The 20368-nt window shown below is 37.1% G+C and overlaps 1 protein-coding gene across 1 annotated transcript; it reads left to right on the top strand.

Annotated features, from left to right (window-relative positions):
* The first annotated feature begins 9227 nt into the window (after positions 1-9227).
* LOC113855101 lies at positions 9228-9629 on the top strand. The gene is made up of 2 exons (XM_027486583.1): positions 9228-9513; positions 9577-9629. The coding sequence occupies exons 1-2, from the start codon at positions 9228-9230 to the stop codon at positions 9627-9629; spliced, it is 339 nt and encodes a 112-aa protein (XP_027342384.1).
* The last annotated feature ends 10739 nt before the right edge of the window (positions 9630-20368 follow it).

The following is a 20368-nucleotide window of genomic DNA, read 5'->3' on the forward strand; positions in this document are numbered from 1 at the left end:
TGATATTAAATAAGCACTTACAAGTGGCAACTTGCATCGTTTATTTTAAATTCTGTTACCTTTATTTAGTTATTTTATATTTATTTTGTCTATTATTTTCTTAAGATAAACAATAAGCATACGGAGAAGATAGAAAAGGTTATGAAGAGTTAGACATAGAAGTAGATGGATATAGAAAAAGTTAATATTTAGATATTTTTCTTTGCATCAATGGCAAGAGAGTCAAATCAAACAGAATTTTGTAGCAAGATATAGTTGTTGAAATGTGAGAAAATAGAAAATGTTTGTATAGATATACAATCTTATTAATCAACTACTAAAAGAATTCATGACACAAAATCTCAAATTAACCTTAACGCTAATGATAAAACAAGTAAAATATTATTTCGAACAAAATAATATTTGTATAAATCTTACGAAGTGTCACATAATTTTTTAAGTGGTGAAGGTTCTTGAAGTAACAACTAAGTTATCTATATTTTTATAATTGTCAATAAAGTATTTTTATGAGCAGTAATGGTTGGATGACATTGTGACAATTTAGTTATCTTTATTTTATTTTTTATTGTCAATAAAGATTTTCAATTTTTAATAAATTAAAATAAAATAAATCATTAATTTTTTTAAGGAGTGACTTGACTTTCAATTTTTCATTATACTGAGGATTCATTGTATAACACCCTCAATTTTGTTGCCTTTGTATTAGAAAAATAGGAATTTTAGTGTAAGATTTCTTGCTTAAGTGAGATACGTCTTATTAAGGCGAGGCATAATTTTATGGGCAAACCATTCCGGAGCACTCTCGCTCAAGTGAGATGAATCTTGCTTAGGTGAGATAGGTTAAAGTTCTCTCAACTATCCTCTTGCCCAGGCGAGATGGATTTTGCTCAGGCGAGGAATCACAGGAAAAATAGAGAGCTCTCTAGACCCATTCGCCCAGGCGAGAATGCCTCTTACTTAGGCGAGAATATTAAAAGATTGGGTAAAACCATTATCTGGTTTTCTCACCCAGGCAAGTATGGTCTCGCCTGGGCAAGAGTCAATCTGGCTCAAGCAAGAAGTCGCTCATTCAAGTGAGAACTATAACATCCTAAAATTTTTAATTCGTAAGATATATATCTTATTTCCAATAATTCAAGATAAAATACCACTTTTCTTGTGTGATAATATTTATTATTACAAATTAATAAATTTCTCTTTTTGGTGGATTTGTTTATGCTAAATTTTCAAATTTTGCAGTATTAATGGAACAACAATACATTTAAAGATCATAATAAACCAGAATTAATTATTCTCAATGAGAAACCTAAATATACATTACATATATCCAATATAAGAATTTACAAACTATTTGTCAAAATATATGGAACTTAAAATAATATTTACATAACCAAAATAATTACATCACATAAGCAAATTTAAGTCCCAGAGCACACTTTGAAATACATCCCAACGTTGAGAACCTGGTACTAGTCGATTCCATGCTAGCTCTTTATTTCTGCTAGGTCTTCAGAATTAAGGTCATCATCTAATCCAAGATAACAATTTCCTGAATCAGCTGTGACCTCTGTGGCAGTAAGTCGCTCAATGGTCCATTTGGATGGTCTTCTAAGATGGTAGTGGTCGTGATATGTAAAAAGGTATGTGAGGGCTGCTAGAGTTCTAACAATACCTCTATAGATATAGGGTCTGGTGTATTCTACTCATAGGAAAATCAAAAGGGATACTATAAAAGAAATTCATCTCTAACATAATAAAAGTCCTAGATACATCTTCAACAAGAACAGCAAACTTAAAATAACATGTCCTCTAATATTTATTAAATACATAATTAAGCCTATTATGTACTGAGCTATCTATTAGTCTAATTCTTTCCTGAGGTACCGTCATCTAGGTTTCTTGAAAATATTATTAAGGATGAGCGTCTATTCTATCATTTACAAATCATTACATCACAGAATAATAGTTTATAATATAAAGAAAATATATTCATTTTCCCACTTATTCATATTGCAAACATATTCATATATACACAACTCAATACTTTTACTATACATTATCCATTCCTTCATTTCAATACTCACTCCCAGTGCACTGTGATCACAGATATCGATGCCTCCAACATTTTTTGAGGTCTTACTAAACTAGGTAAATAATTGCTGGTTTGCTCATGCACACGGATACAACGTAAAGAATAATCGTACCCCTTAGCAAAGGCATAGTTAGGAGTCTAGTCAGAAAATGAGTGTGAGGCCAAGTGGCATATTCACTCTCAGAAAGAGTGTGTACACATACGCGAATGTCGCTTACCACCCTACATTTCCAAAATACCTTTCCTCTCTTTAACTATTGTATTTAGCATGTTTTTGTATTTCTTGCATTAAATTAGAGTTTTCATGAATACTTGTCATCTTTATATTTTGTATTTTTTTTCTATTCTGACCTTTATCTACTATTTTGGTCATAACTTTTTCTGCAGACCTCCTTTTTGGATGATTCTTTTTGCAATGGATTCCTGATATTTTGGGCTTCAATTTGGACATATGAAGCATGTTGTTTGGAGTTCGGAGCTATTTTCTATTAATTTTTGAAGTTTAGACCTAAAATTTACCTTTTATATTTAGGGTTTCTACTTAGGGCTTTTATTTTATTTTTTGTAGAGGCCTTGGCCCATTTACTTTCATTTTCATTTAAGAATAGTATATATATATAGGTCAAACGGTTGATTTTGGACCCTTCTTCTTATCCTTTTAATAATTTTGTTTCTCTGTAAAGACATTTTCCTAATTTTGAGAGTAAATTTGTTTCGTTCCATTCGCTTGCATCTCTTCAGATCCTGCTATGTTCTTAATTATTTGGTGTCATAAATCATCTTGTCTCAAGCATGGATTGCTAGATCGATTGAGTGCTCCGAGTTTGTCTTTTTACCTTCTCGCAATTCTTGATTAAGATTTGTGCATGCATAATTTGATTGAATTTGGTTTCTGTTCTTGAATGTAATATTGATCGATTGTTTTCTACTGCATTTGAGTTTTGGATAAATTTGGTATAGTAATCCTAGTTTGCGTCTGTGGTTTGTGGGTTTAATTCGTGTTAGTTTTAATTGTTCTTGTTTCAATTTTCATTTTTAATTTTTGTTTTTAATTTTTGTTTTCAATTTTTGTTCTCAATTATTTTCTTAGATTTCTTTTCAAATTTTAAATTCAAATTGAAATTCAAACTTAAATTCAAATTCGTTTTCAGATTTATTTTTAGATTTGTTTTTCAAATTTTAAATTCAAATTTGGTTCTAGATTTATTTTTTTAGATTTGTTTTCAAAATTTAAAATTTAAATTTGTTTTTAGATTTTAAATTCAAATTCATTTTTAGATTTGTTTTCAAATTTTAAATTAAAATTCATTTTTGAAATTTATTTTTTGATTTGTTTTCATTGTCTTGATCCGCTTTCATTTGAATTACTTTCATTTTTAATTCATTGTTAAATCACAAACTCCCAAATTAATCATCGTTGTATGTTTAAAATTGGAAATAGAATGAATTTGTGTCCTTGTGAGATGACCTAGGTTTACTCCCTATGTTGCATGCTTGTTTGAGGAATCTAGTTTTGTTTGAAACTATTACGACGTGGTTGTCAAAATGGCGCCGTTGCTGGGGATACAAGTCATTTAGTTTTAATTTTATTGCATGTGCTAACAGCTCTTTTTAATTTCCTACATTGCTCGTTTGCGTCTTTGCGTCTTTGAGTCTTGACGTCTTTGCGTTTGCTTCGTTTTTGTTTGCGTTGCGTCGCCAGTGTAGATTACTATTCACTTACTTTTCACCCGATTTTAGAAAAATCAAATAAAATAGTTAGAAATTGAATTTTGAGTTGAATTTGTGTCCACATTTCTTTTAGTGTCTTTTGGATAGTAGAGTTGTTGGGTTTGCAAAAAGAGTAGTAGAAAAAAATATATAAGTGAGTGGCAAAGAGAAAATTTTGAAAATTTAAAATGGGCATAACTTTGGCTAGGAAACTCAGAATTGACATTATTGCATATGCATTTGGGGAAAAAAAAATTTCTATTCGTTGCAACCCATTGTGTCAATTGACATTGCCCAGATTTTCAAAAATTGCTTGCTTTCTGAAATTTTTTTATTTTCTGCTATTTATTTACCTATTTTTCCTGCTTTTAGGCATCCAGTTTACATAGTTATGCATTTCAAAAAAATTTGAAATTTTTTTGGCATTTTCTTATACCAAAAAGAGATTTCTCAAGGCCTCAATTCATCCATATTTCATATTTTTACAATACTTGCTTTGTAAACTAACACTGTTCACTTTGTGAGTGTTTATTAAGTGTAGGATGTTTTTGGTGATTCTAACCGTGCATGACAGGTCTAGACCAGGTACACTATATCCATTAGATCCTGAGATTGAGAGTACACGATCAAGGCTTCAGAGATTACAAAATCACAAAGAGAGTGCAGTATAAGACAGAGATGGCTGCAAACAACCACCAAGAGAGAACCTTGAAGGAGCACCAGCCACTTTGCATCCAAGTGCCTCAGTTACAAGAAGGCGCAACCACCTATGAATTGAAGTCTGGTTTGATATATTTACTGTCCAAATTTCACGGACTAGAAGGAGAGGATTCGCACAAACACTTGATGGAGTTCCATGTAGTCTGCTCTACCATGCGGCCAATAGACGTCCTTGAAGACTTTGTGAAGATGAAGGCATTTCCATTCTCACTGTGTGATGTGCCCAAGGACTGGCTTTACTTGTAGCCAACACCAATCACTACCTGAAATGACATGAAGAGGAAATTCTTAATGAAGTTTTTCCCTGCCTCCAGAACTTCAGCAATCAGAAAAGAAATAAGTGGGATCAGGTAACTGCAAGGAGAGACTTTGTATGAGTATTAGGAGAGGTTTAACAGACTTTTTGCAACCTGTCTGAATCACTAAATCAATGAGCAGCTATTGATCCAGTATTTTTATGAAGGTTTACTTCTTATGGAGATGAGCATGATTGATGCAGCTAGTGGAGGAGCTTTGATGGACAAGACCCCTGCAGTTGCAAGCTATTTGATTTCCAATATGGCAGAGAACTCACAATAGTTCAGTTCTAGGTGTGTGACCAGATTTGTGTATGAAACAGCAACTACCACTGTGGCTGCGGTCGATAATCAGAGGCTGAAAAATAAGCTTACGGAGTTAACTTTATTGGTGAGGCAACTAGCAATGGGACAGGCAGCGCCACAGATGCCACAAACATGTGGTATATGTTCAGGTGATCATTACACAGATGCTTGTCCTCAGCTGCAAGAGACATCTAGTGCACCATCCCATGTGGTGGCAGGTATACATCCTCTGTACCACCAGCAGCAATAGTATAATCCATTTGCACCTACATATAATTCAGGGTGGAGGAATCATCCTAACCTGCGATATGGTTTAGGCCCAACACAACATTAGCAGAGGTACAATTACCAATAGCCACAGCTTGTGTAGCATCCAGTCCACCAGCCAGCACAGCCACAACTGAAATATACTCCTCCTTCTCTCAGATAGCAAGCTCCACAGCAGCCACTTGTGCAACAACCTAATTCTGGCCCTTCTGTGGAAGAATTGATGAACCAGATGGCTACACAGAGTCTGTAGTTCCAGCAGAATGTTTCAGCCACTATACAGGATTTGCAGACCCAGATTGGGCAATTAGCTACCTCAATGAACAATCTGCAGCAGTAAGGGTCTGGAGCGTTACCTTCTCAACCTGTGGTGAATCCTAAAGGTAATGTCAGTGCTATAACTTTGAGAAGCAGCAAAGAGCTGAATAACGACCCAGTGCAGGCCAAACCAGCTCAGTCTAGTGCAAATGTCATAGAGAAGTCTATGCAGCAGCAGCAGATCCCTCTTCCATTTCCATTCAGAGCTTTTACATCAAAGAGAGTGGAGTCTGATCAAGAGCTGCTGGATACTTTCAAAAAGGTGGAGATAAATATACCACTGTTGGATGCCATTAAACAGATTCGTAGGTATGCAAAATTTTTGAAGGAGCTATGTACATACAAGAGGAATTTGAAGAAGATAGAAATTCAAATAGTCTTATCCCTGTCTCAGTCCAGTCTTCCACATAAATGTGATGATCCATGCACATTTTCCATACCCTACACTATTAGAGAAGCAACCTTTACTAATGCCTTGCTGGACTTGGGAGCTTCCATTAATGTCATGCCATCAGCAGTGTATAAAATGCTACATTTGGGATACTTGAAGCTAACCAATATGATTATTCAATTGGCAAACCATAACACAGCTCAGCCTTTGGGAGTGCTTGAAGATGTGTTGGTAAAAGTCAACTAGTTAATTTTTACAGCTGACTTCTATATTCTTGATATGTAGGATGAGAATTCTACATTGATTCTGGGGAGGCCATTTTTAATGACTGCGAGGACCAAGATTGATGTTCATACAGGCACATTATCTATAGAGTTTGGAGATGACACAATTCATTTCAATATTTTTGATGCCATGAGACATCCAACTGAGAGCCATTCTATGATTTCTAACCATTCTATTTTTCTAGTTGATATTGATGTTATAGGTTTTGATGTTGCTGTAGATGTCGATGTAGATGTAGATTTGGATTCAGACTTTGATTTTTCTCAATTTTCAGATTTAGACTTTGATGCTTTACCAAGCTGCACCTGTGATAGTGACATATGTTCCATTTGTGCTGAGATTGATACTGCCATATCTTCTATTGTTTTACCTTCCATTATAGGTGCAGGTCTAGATTTTGTTATATCTATGGCTGCTGCAGCCCCACAGCCTCCATTATCATTTGTTCAACAGCCGCCCTCATTAGAGTTGAGTCTTGTGCCAAACCATCTTGAATATGCCTATCTGGATGCAAAGCAGAGGTTCCTAGTGATTATTTCCAGCAGCCTTCTTGAAGACCAAGAGGATAAGCTGCTGCATGTCCTAAAGGTGCATAGGAAGGCCATTGGTTTGACCTTGACTGACATTCCTGGAATCAGTTCAGCTATATGTATGCACATGATTCACTTGGAGGATGAGTCTAGACCAGTGAGACAGCCCCAAAGAAGACTCAATCCTACCATTCTTGATGTAGTAAAGAAGGAGGTGACCAAGCTACTGATGGCTGGGATCATCTACCCCATTTATGATAGTACATGGGTTTCACTTATCCAAGTGGTGCCTAAGAAGTCTAGGATTACTGTTGTGTAGAACTAGGAAAATGAGATGGTTTCCACTAGAGTTGCCAACAAATGGAGAGAGAGTATGTATTGATTATCGGTGACTCAACCAAGGTACTAGAAAGGACTACTTCCCTCTCCCATTCATTGATCAGGTCATAGATAGGTTAGTAGGTAAATCCCATTATTGCTTCCTGGATGGTTTTTCTGGTTACCTACAGATTTATATTACTTCTGAGGACCAACACAAGACCACTTTCACTTGTCCTTTTGGCACTTTTGCTTATAAAAGGATGTCATTCGGCCTATGCAATGCACCTGCTACTTTTCAGAGGTGTATGTTGAGTGTATTCTCTGATTTAATTGAAAATTGCATGAAGATGTTTATGGATGATTTTACTATTTATGGTTCCTCATTTGATTCATTTTTGCATAGCTTGGCTAGAGATTTGGAAAGATGTGTTAAAACTAACCTTGTGCATAATTATGAGAAATGCCACTTTATGATAAGAGAAGGTGTAGTTTTAGGGCATCTTATTTTTGAGAAGGGAATACAGGTTGATAAAGTAAAAATTGATGTTATTTCCTCTCTGTCTTACCCCGCGTTTGTGCGATTCAGCACGATTGCTCTGCCATTATCTAGTCTTTTGCAGAAAGATGTACTGTTTTTATTCACTGATTCATGTAAGGAGGCGTTTGAGGAGTTAAGGAGGAGACTCACTGCAACACCTATCATGCAGCCACCAGATTGGAAGTTTCCCTTTGAGTTGATGTGTGACGGCTCTGACTTTGCACTTGGAGCTGTATTATCTCAAAGGGTTGGTAAATTTCCACATGTTATTACTTATGCCTCTAGAACTCTTGATGCAGCTCAGATAAATTATACCACCACTGAGAAGGAGCTACTGGCTATTGTATTTGCATTAGATAAATTTCTTTCTTATCTGCTTGGCTCCAAAATAACTGTCTTCACAGATCATGCTGCACTGAAATTCCTATTGAAGAAGCCGGATGCTAAACCTAGATTGATCAGATGGATGCTTCTTCTGCAGGAGTTTGATATTGATATAAAAGACATGAGTGGTGTGTTGAATCAAGTTGCTAATCACCTGAGTTGTATTGAAGGGACCATTGTCCTTTACCTATTCGTGACAGTTTTCCTGATGATTATTTATTTGCTCTGTATTCTATAGAATTTGTACCCTGGTTTGCTGATATTGTAAATTATTTGGTTACTTCTGTTGTACCTCCTGATGCATCTAGATCCCAGGTTGATAAGCTTAATAGTAATGCTAAATATTATATCTGGGATGATCTATATCTGTGAAAATTTTGTAATGACCAGGTTATCCGTCAGTGTGTTCCTGACCATGAGTTTCAGGATATTCTGCATTTTTGTCATGGCACATCTGTAGGAGGCTATTTTGGACCGCAGAGGACAGCCAAGAGAGTATTGGACAACGGATTTTATTGGCCCGCCATATTTAGGGACACAGGTAGGTTTTCTGAGAGCTGGGAGATATGTCAGAAGGCAGGAGGGACTATCACTAGGAGGCATGAGATGCCTCAGCAGCCCATTATTTTCTGTAAGGTTTTTGATGTTTGGGGCATTGATTTTATGGGTCCTTTTCTTGTTTCTACTGGATATTCTTACATCTTACTTGCTATTGATTATGTGCCCAAATGGGTGGAAGCAAAGGCCACCAGAACTAACGATTCTAAAGTTGTTTCAGATTTTCTCCGTACTCATATATTTTGCAGGTTCAGTGTGCTGAAGGCTGTCATCAGTGATCAGGGAAGTCACTTCTATAACAGGACCATAGCAGCATTGTTCCAGAAGTATGGGGGTTACACACAGAGGTGTTACACTATATCATCCCCAAACTAATGGGCTACCTGAGGTATTCAACAGGGAAGTCAAGCACCTAATACAGAAGTTGGTGCACCCTAACAGGAAGGACTAGAGTAAGTTTCTGGATGATGCACTCTGGGCTCAGAGGACAACTTACCAGACACCATTAGGCATGTCTCCATTTCGAGTGGTGTTTGGTAAAGCATGCCACCTTTCGGTGGAAATTGAGCATAGATCATATTGGGTTGTAAAGAGTTGTAACTTGACACTTGAGCAGGCTGGAATTGAAAGGAAGCTCCAACTTCAGGAGCTTGATGAGATACGCTTGCAAGCCTATGAGAATTCTAGATTGTATAAAGAGAAAGTTAGGAGATTTCATGACACACATATTCTAAGGAAAGAGTTCTCTATAGGCCAGAAAGTGTTATTGTTCAACTCTCGGTTGAAATTGATTGCAGGTAAGCTTTGATCTAGCTGGGATGGACCTTTTGCGATTACTCATGTTTTTCCCCATGGTGCAGTTGAGATTCAGGATGAAGCTACTGGTAGGACTTTTAAAGTCAATGGTCATTAGTTGAAACTATTCCAAGAGAGCAAACCAGTGAAGTCGGCTCAGAACATAGTTGATTTATCCTTTGTGGAGCCTACTTTGATGAAGGATGTGTCTACATAGGCACTTGGGGCATTATTTTCTTTGACTTTTGTTTCTTTTCCTTATACTTTCCTTTACCTTTTCTTGCATATGTTTTGCATTTTCTATTTTTCTTGGATTTCTTGCATATGTTTTACATTTTCTATTTCTTTTTCCCACATTGCGGACAATGTTTGATTCAAGTGCGGGGGGAGTATGTCTTAGCATATTTTTCATTGGATTACTTTGATTTTAGATTTCATTTGTGTGAACAACTTTTTATTTGTCATTCTTAGTTGAGAGTTCCATAACATGATAGAATTGTTTCATGCATTTGAGTTTAGCTGATTTTTCATGATAATTAGATTTTGGATCAATGATTGGTAGAATAATTACCTTAGTAAGATTTGAGCTTATTGTCTTTCTTTTGTGATTCATGATAGTCATATTTTAATACATCTTTCTCTCTATGTTTTCGATTTAATTGAGTCTTTTTAGTATATTATTTTGATGTGTTAGTTTAGATTTGTGTTGGTAAGTCATTTAGGATTTAAATTTAAATCTTTCTTAATTCCCGTCATAAATTTTTGTTTTGACACAGTTTCTTGAAAAGACCATATCTGGAGCTACACTACTCGGAATTGGACAAAATTGGTGTCCCTGGAAAGATAAGAGATATAACTACAACTTCTCTGTTGCGAGAAAAGCCCAGTTCGAACATCTTCAGGCCCAAAACTGCGTCACAATGTTACGGTCCTGCAATGAATTTTTCAGAATTTGGTTTTATTGTTGACATTACTTAATTAGGGTTTTAGGAACCTGGGCCTTAATTAAGCCCAATTATTTTGTCTTTAAATAGGGTTTATGATTTCACGTGGGGATCATCCTCCCTCTTTTTTGCCTTAATTTTCAGAATTTTAAATAAAAGCTTTCGTAAGGATTCCTCTCGTCTCCCTCTCTTTTATTTTCGGAAACTTCATCCCCTTCTCTAATTGGTCGAGCAACATGATTATGAAGCAAGTCTAATTCATCAACCGGTTCAAGGTTTCAAAAACTACATTGCATTCGAGTTTCAAAATAGGTTTTATCGAATTCCTCCTTTTCTTCCTCTTTTCTAATTAGGTTAATTACGTTTTTCATGATATGGAATTTTCGTTGCATCCTAAATAGAAAGAATAGGTTAATTTCAGATTTGAATTAATTGGATTCACCTAATTTAATCAATCAATTGTTCTAAATTTTGTTAAAGCATTGGGTTTGCGATTGCGGTTGTTGTTTTGATGGAATTCATAATCTAGATTTAGATTTTAGGGTTGTTGATGCGCATTGAATTAGTGTGATTGGAAATTCGTTGGGATTATATTTGTGTGAACGACGAGAATTGCATTGTAGGGATTGAGATCTTGAATTGGTTGAATTTCATAATCCTTAATTTTCATTTTTGTTATTTTGTCGTTTAAATTCAAAACAAATCCTCCCCCAATCTAATTTGAAATTGCATGATGGAACTAAAAATAAAATGCATTTTATGTCCTTGAAAGATGACCTAGGTTTGCTTCTTGTATTGCACAAATTTTTTAGAAAATCTAGCTTGTTTGATACCATTGCGACGTGGTTATCAAAATGGCGCCGTTGCCGGGGACATAAGTCATTTTGTTTTTATTTCATCATTATGTGATTGTGTGTTTTTGTGATTCACTCTTCTGCGTTTGCGTTTTCGTTTTCGTGTGCATTTTCTTGGGTGTTTTCGTTTTCGTCGTAGGGATTCTGTTTGTCTATTTTTTTTTGTTTATTACATTTAGTTTTACAGATTTAATTCGTGTTTTTAGTGTTTAGTTGTGTGATTGGTGCCATTGTGGTCAATTGTGTGTGGCTGGATGCGAAAAATAGAGGACTAGTAGAATAGAAAACATAGATGCTGCATAATTGCTATCAGATTTCACTGTTCATCGTGCACTGTTCACGTACTGTTCACACACTATTTATGCACTATTCATCCGATTTTGAAAAATTCCAAAAAAAATAGCTAGAGATTGAATTTTGATCTAAATTTTTGTGTCCACATTTCTTTTAGTGTCTATTAGTGTTTAGAGTTGGTAGATTGCAAAAATCATTTATAGAAAAAAAGATACATCTTGGTGGCCGAGAAAATTTTTGCGAAACTTCAAAGTGGCATAATTTTTGCTAGAAAACTTAGAATTGAGCTTATTGCATATGCATTTGGGGTAGAAAAAAATTTCCTATTCAATGCAACCCGCTTTGCCGATTGAGGCTGTCCAGAATTTCAAAAATTGCTTGTTTTCTAAAATTTTTTTATTTTTTAGTATTTATTGACCTATTTTTCTTGACTTTAGGCTTCTAGTTCCATAGCAATTCAATTCAAAAAAATCTGAAAATTTTTGTGGTGTTTTCCCATACCAAAAAGAGATTTATCATGGTGCCCCTTCATTCATATCTTGCATTTTGATGGTACTTGCTTTGTAAACTAACTTTGTGCATTCATTGAGTATTTTCTGTTCTTGTTGGTTCTAACCTTGAATGACCAGGGCCAACCCTGTTATATTGCATGAACCTGACCCTGAAATAGAAAGAACACTTCGGAGGATAAGATCTAGCAAAAATAGTGGTAGTGGTAGTGGTAGTGGTAGCTTACTTGGTGATTCTGAAACTATTACTGTTATTCCTGTTGTTAGGGAGAACATGGCTGATAATCCTGAGCTAACTTTGAAGGAATTGGCCACACCTAATGTTGTGTATCAGTCATGGTGTGTCCAATATCCTGAAGATGAAACAACCTCTTATGAACTTAAATCTGGACTTATCCATTTGTTGCCAAAGTTTCATGGACTTGCAGGTGAAGATCCTCATAAGCATTTAAAAGAGTTCCATGTGGTGTGTTCCACCATGCGACCACAAGGAGTGCCTGAAGACCATGTCAAGATGAAGGCGTTCCCCTTCTCCCTGAATGGTGTTGCGAAGGATTGGCTCTACTTCCTACCTTCAACAATCACCACATGGAATCAAATGAAGAGGTTATTTCTGGAGAAATTCTTCCTTGCCTCCAGAATCGCTGCAATAAGAAAAGAGATTTGTGGTATAAGGCAGCTGAATGGAGAGACCTTGTATGACTACTGGGAGAGATTCAACAAGCTGTGTGCTACCTGCCCTCACCATCAGATAAGTGAGCAATTACTAATTCAATATTTTTATGAAGGGCTAACTTTGATGGACAGGAGCATGATAGATGCAGCAAGTGGAGGAGCATTGATGGACAAGACACCACAGGCTGCGAGACAGCTTATTACAAACATGGCAGCCAACACTCAACAATTCGGATTCAGAGGAGCCGCTAAGGGAGTGAATGAGATAGCACTTGGTGCTGGTACTGGTGCTGTTCATGGTGTGGAAATTCAAAGGCTGGAAAACAAAATCAATGAGCTGACCACCATGGTGAGGCATTTGGCAATTGGCCAACAACAAGTGAATCCAGTAAGTGAGCAGCTAGCAAGAGTCTGTGGGATATGTACTTCCACTGAGCATCCTATAGATTCATGCCCTACCCTGCAAGAGACGGATGCGAATGTTTCTGGAATCTACACCAACCAACAGCAGCAATATAGATCTCCACACCAACAGCAGAATTATAACCCGTACTCCCAGACATATAACCCGGGCTGGAGAGATCATCTAAACCTGAAATGGGGGCAGCAGCAACAAGGTCAACAATCTTCATTTCAACCTACTGCAGGCAAATATCAGCCTCCATTCAGGCAACAGCCACCTCCACCTTCAACACCTCCTTCTACATAAAGGAGCGAGCCATCATTCCAAGAGATGATGCAACAGATGGCTGCAAACAACCTACACTTTAAACAGAACATGCAAGCAACCGTCCAGGATTTGAAGATTCAGGTTGGACAGCTAGCCACTCAAGTGAGTCAGATTCAGTCTCAAGGCTCCAGTAATTTTCCTTCTCAAACAGTCATGAATCCAAAGGGCAATGTGAGTGCTATTACCCTGCGAAGTGGAAAAGAGTTACCAGCAGTTCTAGCTGCAGCACCAGATTCTGAAAATGAGAGTAGTGCCACTGAAAAACATGTTCCGTTGCCTTTCCCGAGCAGACCAGCAGCAGCAAGAAAAAAACCAAAGTTGGACAATGAGTTGCTGGACATGTTCAGCAGAATAGAAGTAAATATTCCCCTCCTTGACGCCATCCGACAAGTTCCAAAATATGCAAAGTTCCTAAAGGAATTGTGCACCAACAAGAGGAAGCTAAAGGGCAATGAGAGAGTGAGCATGGGAAGAAATGGCTCTGTACTCCTCTAGAATAAAAATGTGTCTGCAATCATTCCACAAAACTTGCTCCCTAAGTTGCCACAGAAGTGCAAGGATCCAGGAACTTTCACCATCCCTTGCACTATTGGAGAGGAAGTTTTTACAAATGCTATGCTGGATTTAGGTGCTTCAATTAATGTTATGCCTGCATCTATTTTTAGATCCTTGCAGATTGGAGATTTGATTCCTACAGGAATTGTAGTCTAGCTAGCAAACAAGAGCACTGTGCAGCCACTTGGTGTCGTAGAAGATGTTCTTGTCAAAGTTGAGGACCTCCTTTTCCCTGCTGAATTTTATATTCTAGAGATGGAGGATGACCTGCCCAGCCATGCTACATTGATCCTTGGGAGACCATTCTTGAGGACGGCGCGAACAAAGATAGATGTGCATGCAGGGACCCTTTCTATGGAGTTTGGTGACAATTTGGTACAGTTCAACATTTTTGAGGCAATGAGACACCCAACAGAGAACCATTCTATTTTCAGTTTGGATGTTATTGATTTACTTGTTGATGATTGTACAAATTTAGATGATTTGTTTGCTGATTCCTCAGACCTTACTAACCCATCATGTGCTTGTGATGATTCTTCTATGTGTGTTGTTTGTAGTGTTGATGTTGCAGGTGCAGCAGATATGGTTACACCAATAGATGATTCACTACCAGCAGTTGATCTAGCTCCATCTCCATCAATAGAGCTTAAGCCTTTACCTGTACATCTGAAGTATGCTTACCTAGAGGACAACCAGCGACTTCCTGTCATTATAGCTCGGGATCTCAAATCTGATCAAGAGGAGAGATTACTGCAGGTCTTGAGAGATCATAGGAAGGCCATTGGTTGGACCCTTGCTGATCTTCCTGGAATTAGTCCTGCCATTTGTATGCACCGAATTTTATTGGAGGATGAGTTTCGACCTGTGAGAAAGCCACAGAGGCGACTCAACCCTACTATTCTAGATGTTGTGAAGAAGGAGGTCACAAAGCTACTGGCAGCAGGTATTATTTATCCTATTTCTGACAGTAAGTGGGTTAGTCCTGTGCAGGTGGTCCCAAAGAAGACTGGGATGATTGTGGTGAAGAACCAGGATGATGAGTTGGTTCCAACTAGAGTTCAAAACAGTTGGCGAGTTTGCATAGATTACAGGAGACTTAACCAGGCAACTCGCAAGGATCATTTCCCTCTTCCATTCATCGATCAGGTATTGGAAAGGCTGGCAGGTAAATCCTATTACTGCTTTTTAGATGGATTTTTTGGGTACATGCAGGTTCATATTGCACCGGAGGACCAGCACAAGACCACATTCACCTGCCCATTTGGCACATTTGCTTACACTAGGATGCCATTTGGCTTGTGCAACGCTCCGGGCACCTTTCAGAGGTGTATGGTTAGTATATTTTCTGACCTTTTGGAGAGTTGCATGGAGGTATTTATGGATGATTTTACTGTCTATGGTTCTTCATTTGATGCATGCCTAGAGAATTTATCCAAGGTGTTACATAGGTGCATCCAAACTAACCTTGTGTTAAATTTTGAAAAGTGTCATTTTTTGGTCACACAGGGTATAGTCTTAGGTCACTTAGTCTCAAGTCAGGGTATTCAGGTTGATAAGGATAAAATTGATATCATTGCTTCTCTACCTTACCCCACTTCTGTGAGAGAAGTGCGTTCCTTTCTTGGACATGCAGGTTTTTACAGGAGGTTTATACAGGACTTCAGCAAGATTGCATTACCATTGTCCAAGCTGAAGAGGCGGCTGACCACCACACCCATTGTTCAGCCACCTGATTGGGAGCTTCCTTTTGAGCTCATGTGCGACGCATCCAACTTTGCACTTGGAGCTGTTTTAGCTCAGCGGATTGGGAGACTTTCTCATGTTATAGCCTATGCTTCTCGCACGTTGGATGCAGCTCAAGTTAATTACACCACTACTGAGAAAGAGCTTCTAGCTATTGTATTTGCCTTAGATAAATTTCGTTCATATTTGCTAGGCTCTAGGATTATTGTGTTTTCTGACCATGCAGCTTTGAAATTCTTGTTGAAGAAGCCCGATGCTAAACCTAGGTTGATCAGGTGAATGCTTCTCCTTCAGGAGTTTGATGTTGAGATCAGAGATAGGAGTGGTGCAGAGAACTTGGTAGCAGACCACTTGAGTAGGATTGAGGGAGGGAATGTTGATCCCTTTCCTATTAGAGATGATTTTCCTGAGGAGCAGTTGACGCAGTTGCATGATATTACTCCTTGGTTTGCTGATATTGTGAATTACTTGGTTGCAGGTGTCTTTCCTCCAGATGCATCTAGAGCGCAGATAGCCAAACTGAAAAGTGAGGCTAAATATTATGTTTGGGATGACCCTTATTTGTGGAGATTTTGCAGTGACCAGGTAATCCGCAGGTGCATTCCAGATCAGGAGATCCATTCTGTGCTTCAGTTTTGTCATAGTTCACCTGTGGGAGGACATTATGGATCATACAGGACAGCTAGGAAGGTGTTGGAGAGTGGGTTTTATTGGCCTACCATTTTCAGAGATGCACATCAGATCTCTAGCACCTGTGAGTAGTGTGAAAGAGCAGGGACGGCCATTACACACAGGCATGAGATGCCCCAGCAACCGATCATTTTCTGTGAGGTTTTTGATGTTTGGGGTATTGATTTTATGGGTCCATTCCCTGCATCTTTTGGTTACACATTCATTTTACTAGCTGTTGATTATGTTTCTAAATGGGTGGAGGCTAAGGCCACCAAAACTAATGATTCCAAAGTTGTTGTGGATTTTGTTAGATCCAACATTTTTTGCAGATTTGGTGTGCCTAAAGCCATTATCAGTGACAGGGGAAGCCACTTCTTCAATAGGAGCATGCAGGCTTTGCTTCATAAGTATGGGGTTGTGCATAGAGTGTCTACAGCTTATCATCCCCAAACTAATGGGCAGGCTGAGGTTTTTAACAGGGAAATCAAGCAGATTTTGTAGAAGATAGTCCACCCCAATAGAAAGGATTGGAGCAAATTTTTGGAGGATGCTCTTTGGGCCTATAGGACGGCTTACCGAACACCGATTGGGATGTCCCCTTACAGGATTGTTTGGTAAAGCATGTCATCTGCCCGTTGAGATTGAGCATAGAGCATATTGGGCGGTTAGACATTGTAACTTAGAGTTTGAACAAGCAGGTATGGAAAGGAAGCTTCAATTACAACAACTTGAGGAGCTTCGCTTGGAGGCCTATGAGAGCTCAAAGATCTATAAAGAAAAAGTCAAACATTTTCATGATAGAAATATTTTGAGAAAGGAGTTCAAAGTGGGCCAACAAGTGCTTTTGTTCAATTCCTGCCTAAAACTTATAGCCGGTAAACTTAGATCTAGATGGGATGGTCCTTTTGTTATTACTAATGTGTTTTCCCATGGTGCAGTTGAGATTAAGAATGAAGTTACCGGTAGCATTTTCAAGGTCAATGGACATCAACTCAAGGAATTTCATCAAAGTCCAAAGTTGGAGGAGAAAAATGTAGAAAGCATAGCCTTGGAAGCACCAACCCTTGGACCTTGAGGGAGTTCTTTCCCCATTCTGTATTCTTTGAAATTGTCTTTGTTGTGTTGCTGCATTGAGGGCAATGTGATTTTTCGTGTGGGGGGAGTTGCATGCATATTGTGTTGCTATTTTCTGTTTTCATTTTTCTGGTTTGTTGTTTTCATTTTCTGTTCTGCTGTTTCTGTTTTCATTTTTCATTTTCTGCTGTTTCTGTTTTGCTGTTTTCTATTTTCATTTTTTCTGCTGTACTGATTTCTACAGATTTCATTTTCTGTTCTGCAGTTTTTGTTTTGCTGTTTTCTATTTTCATTTTTTCTGCTGTGCTGATTTCTGCAGTTTTCGTTTTCTGTTGCAGATTTCATTTTTCTGCTGCTGTTTATAATTCTATTTTCTGTTTTTCTGCTGTTTTGAAGTACGAATTCTGCATGTTTTTGTGCCTCTACTTTTCTGTTTTGATGATGTTTTGTTGGAGTAGTTACACAAATTTTCATTCTTTCCTTTTAATTTCTAGATGTAGGAATTGTGAAAGTTGTTACACCATTTTTAGTTGATAGGTTGCAATACTTGATATGAGTCATTTTTACATTTTTAGTTGAGCAAGTTACTTGAAAAAGGATGAGTTTGATTCATTAATGATAGAATATGAACCTTGTGAGAATTTTGAGCATATTTTACTTCTTTCTTGTGTGATTTCACTCATGTTGCTAGATTACCTTTGGTTTTGCCTTGTATCTTTTTGAAGCTTCTTGTCACATGCATTATTGATATGATTTAGGCCTTCTTTCAAAATGTAGCCACTGTGCCAAATTGACTTACCTCGCATTAATTCCACTTGTTTACCCCCTTTGAACCTTTATAACCCTTCCTTGACTTTAGCTCATTATGAACTATAAAAAAATAAAATAAAATTAAATAACCATGATGTTCCATAACCTTAGGGATTAAAGGAGCTTTGGAATTGTTTTGGGAATGGGTCTTTAATAAGTGTGGGGGTACTTCTAGGGAATGCTTATTCTAAATTGTGGATATTGATGTTGAGTTGTTTGGTATTAAGTGAAAAAAAAAAAAATGTGTTGCAAGACATAGGATTTAGGAGATGTTTCAAGGGGTAATCCCTTTGCTTATTTGAACTTATTCCCCATTGCTCCTCTTTTCTCTTTGGTTGTTTAGCCTTAATATCTTTCTCACCTAACCTTTACCTTGGCCACATTACAAGCTAAATAAAAGTCCTTTTGATCTTTAATTGCATGTATTTCAAGTTGTGGAAATTAGAAGCTTGTCAAAACTTAAGTGTGCTAGTTTCCATGTTGTGATTGAGTGTAAACACTAGCCGAAATATTTTATTTTTTTTAGAGTTAAGAGCTATATACTACCTTGTGAGGTTCTATCATTGTTGAATCTTTCTTTATTTTGACTTGTCTTCTTGCTTACTCTTAATGTCATTTGTGTCTCATAGATTGTTTGTTGCCTTGATTCTAGAAGTGTTTGTTCTCTTTCTTTATTCTTTGCATTGGAAATTCATTAGAAAGTTTTGAGAATTTTTGTAAGTTTTGCCCCGGAGTGCAAAGGATTAAGTGTGGGAGTATTTGATAGTCATATTTTAATACATCTTTCTCTCTATGTTTTCGATTTAATTGAGTCTTTTTAGTATATTATTTTGATGTGTTAGTTTAGATTTGTGTTGGTAAGTCATTTAGGATTTAAATTTAAATCTTTCTTAATTCCCGCCATAAATTCTTGTTTTGACACAGTTTCTTGAAAAGACCATATCTGGAGCTACACTACTCGAAATTGGACACAATTGGTGTCCCTGGAAAGATAAGAGAGAGATCTACAACTTCTCTGTTGCGAGAAAAGCCCAGTTCGAACATCTTCAGGCCCAAAACTGCGTCACAATGTTGCGGTCCTGCAATGAATTTTTCAGAATTTGGTTTTAGGGTTTTAAGAACCTCGTTAGGAAGCTGGGCCTTAATTAAGCCCAATTATTTTGTCTTTAAATAGGGTTTATGATTTCGCGTGGGGATCATCTTCCCTCTTTTTTCCCTTAATTTTCATACTTTTAAATAAAAGCTTTCGTAAGGATTCCTCTCGTCTCCCTCTCTTTTATTTTCGGAAACTTCATCCCCTTCTCTAATTGGTTGAGCAACATGATTATGAAGCAAGGCTAATTCATCAACCGGTTCAAGGTTTCAAAAACTACATTGCATTCGAGTTTCAAAATAGGTTTTATCGAATTCCTCTTTTCCTTCCTCTTTTCTAATTAGGTTAATTAAGTTTTTCGTGATATGGAATTTTCGTTGCATCCTAAATAGAAAGAATAGGTTAATTTCAGATTTGAATTAATTGGATTCACCTAATTTAATCAATCAATTGTTCTAAATTTTGTTAAAGCATTGGGTTTGCGATTGCGGTTCTTGTTTTGATGGAATTCATAATCTAGATTTAGATTTTAGGGTTGTTGATGCGCATTGAATTAGTGTGATTGGAAATTCGTTGGGATCATATTTGTGTGAACGACGAGAATTGCATTGTAGGGATTGAGATCTTGAATTGGTTGAATTTCATAATCCTTAATTTTCGTTTTTGTTATTTTGTCATTTAAATTCAAAACAAATCCTCCCCCAATCTAATTTGAAATTGCATGATGGAACTAAAAATAAAATGCATTTTATGTCCTTGAGAGATGACCTAGGTTTGCTTCTTGTATTGCACAAATTTTTGAGAAAATCTAGCTTGTTTGATACCATTGCGACGTGGTTATCAATTCACTCATGTTTGTAAGTACTCCAAAACTTGACTTGACTCTTTTTGAGATTATTTGTTC

This window comes from Abrus precatorius, unplaced genomic scaffold (assembly GCF_003935025.1).
Source record: "Abrus precatorius isolate BTA unplaced genomic scaffold, Abrus_2018 Scaffold1, whole genome shotgun sequence".
Lineage (NCBI taxonomy): Eukaryota > Viridiplantae > Streptophyta > Magnoliopsida > Fabales > Fabaceae > Abrus > Abrus precatorius.

What these genes read in the sequence shown, in the direction of transcription:
- LOC113855101 (XM_027486583.1), top strand. Translation starts at nt 9,228, where the DNA reads ATGTCTCCATTTCGAGTGGTGTTTGGTAAAGCATGCCACCTTTCGGTG. An exon ending in TCGGTTGAAATTGATTGCAG is followed by an intron (nt 9,514 to 9,576) that starts GTAAGCTTTGAT and finishes CCCATGGTGCAG; the next exon opens with TTGAGATTCAGGATGAAGCT.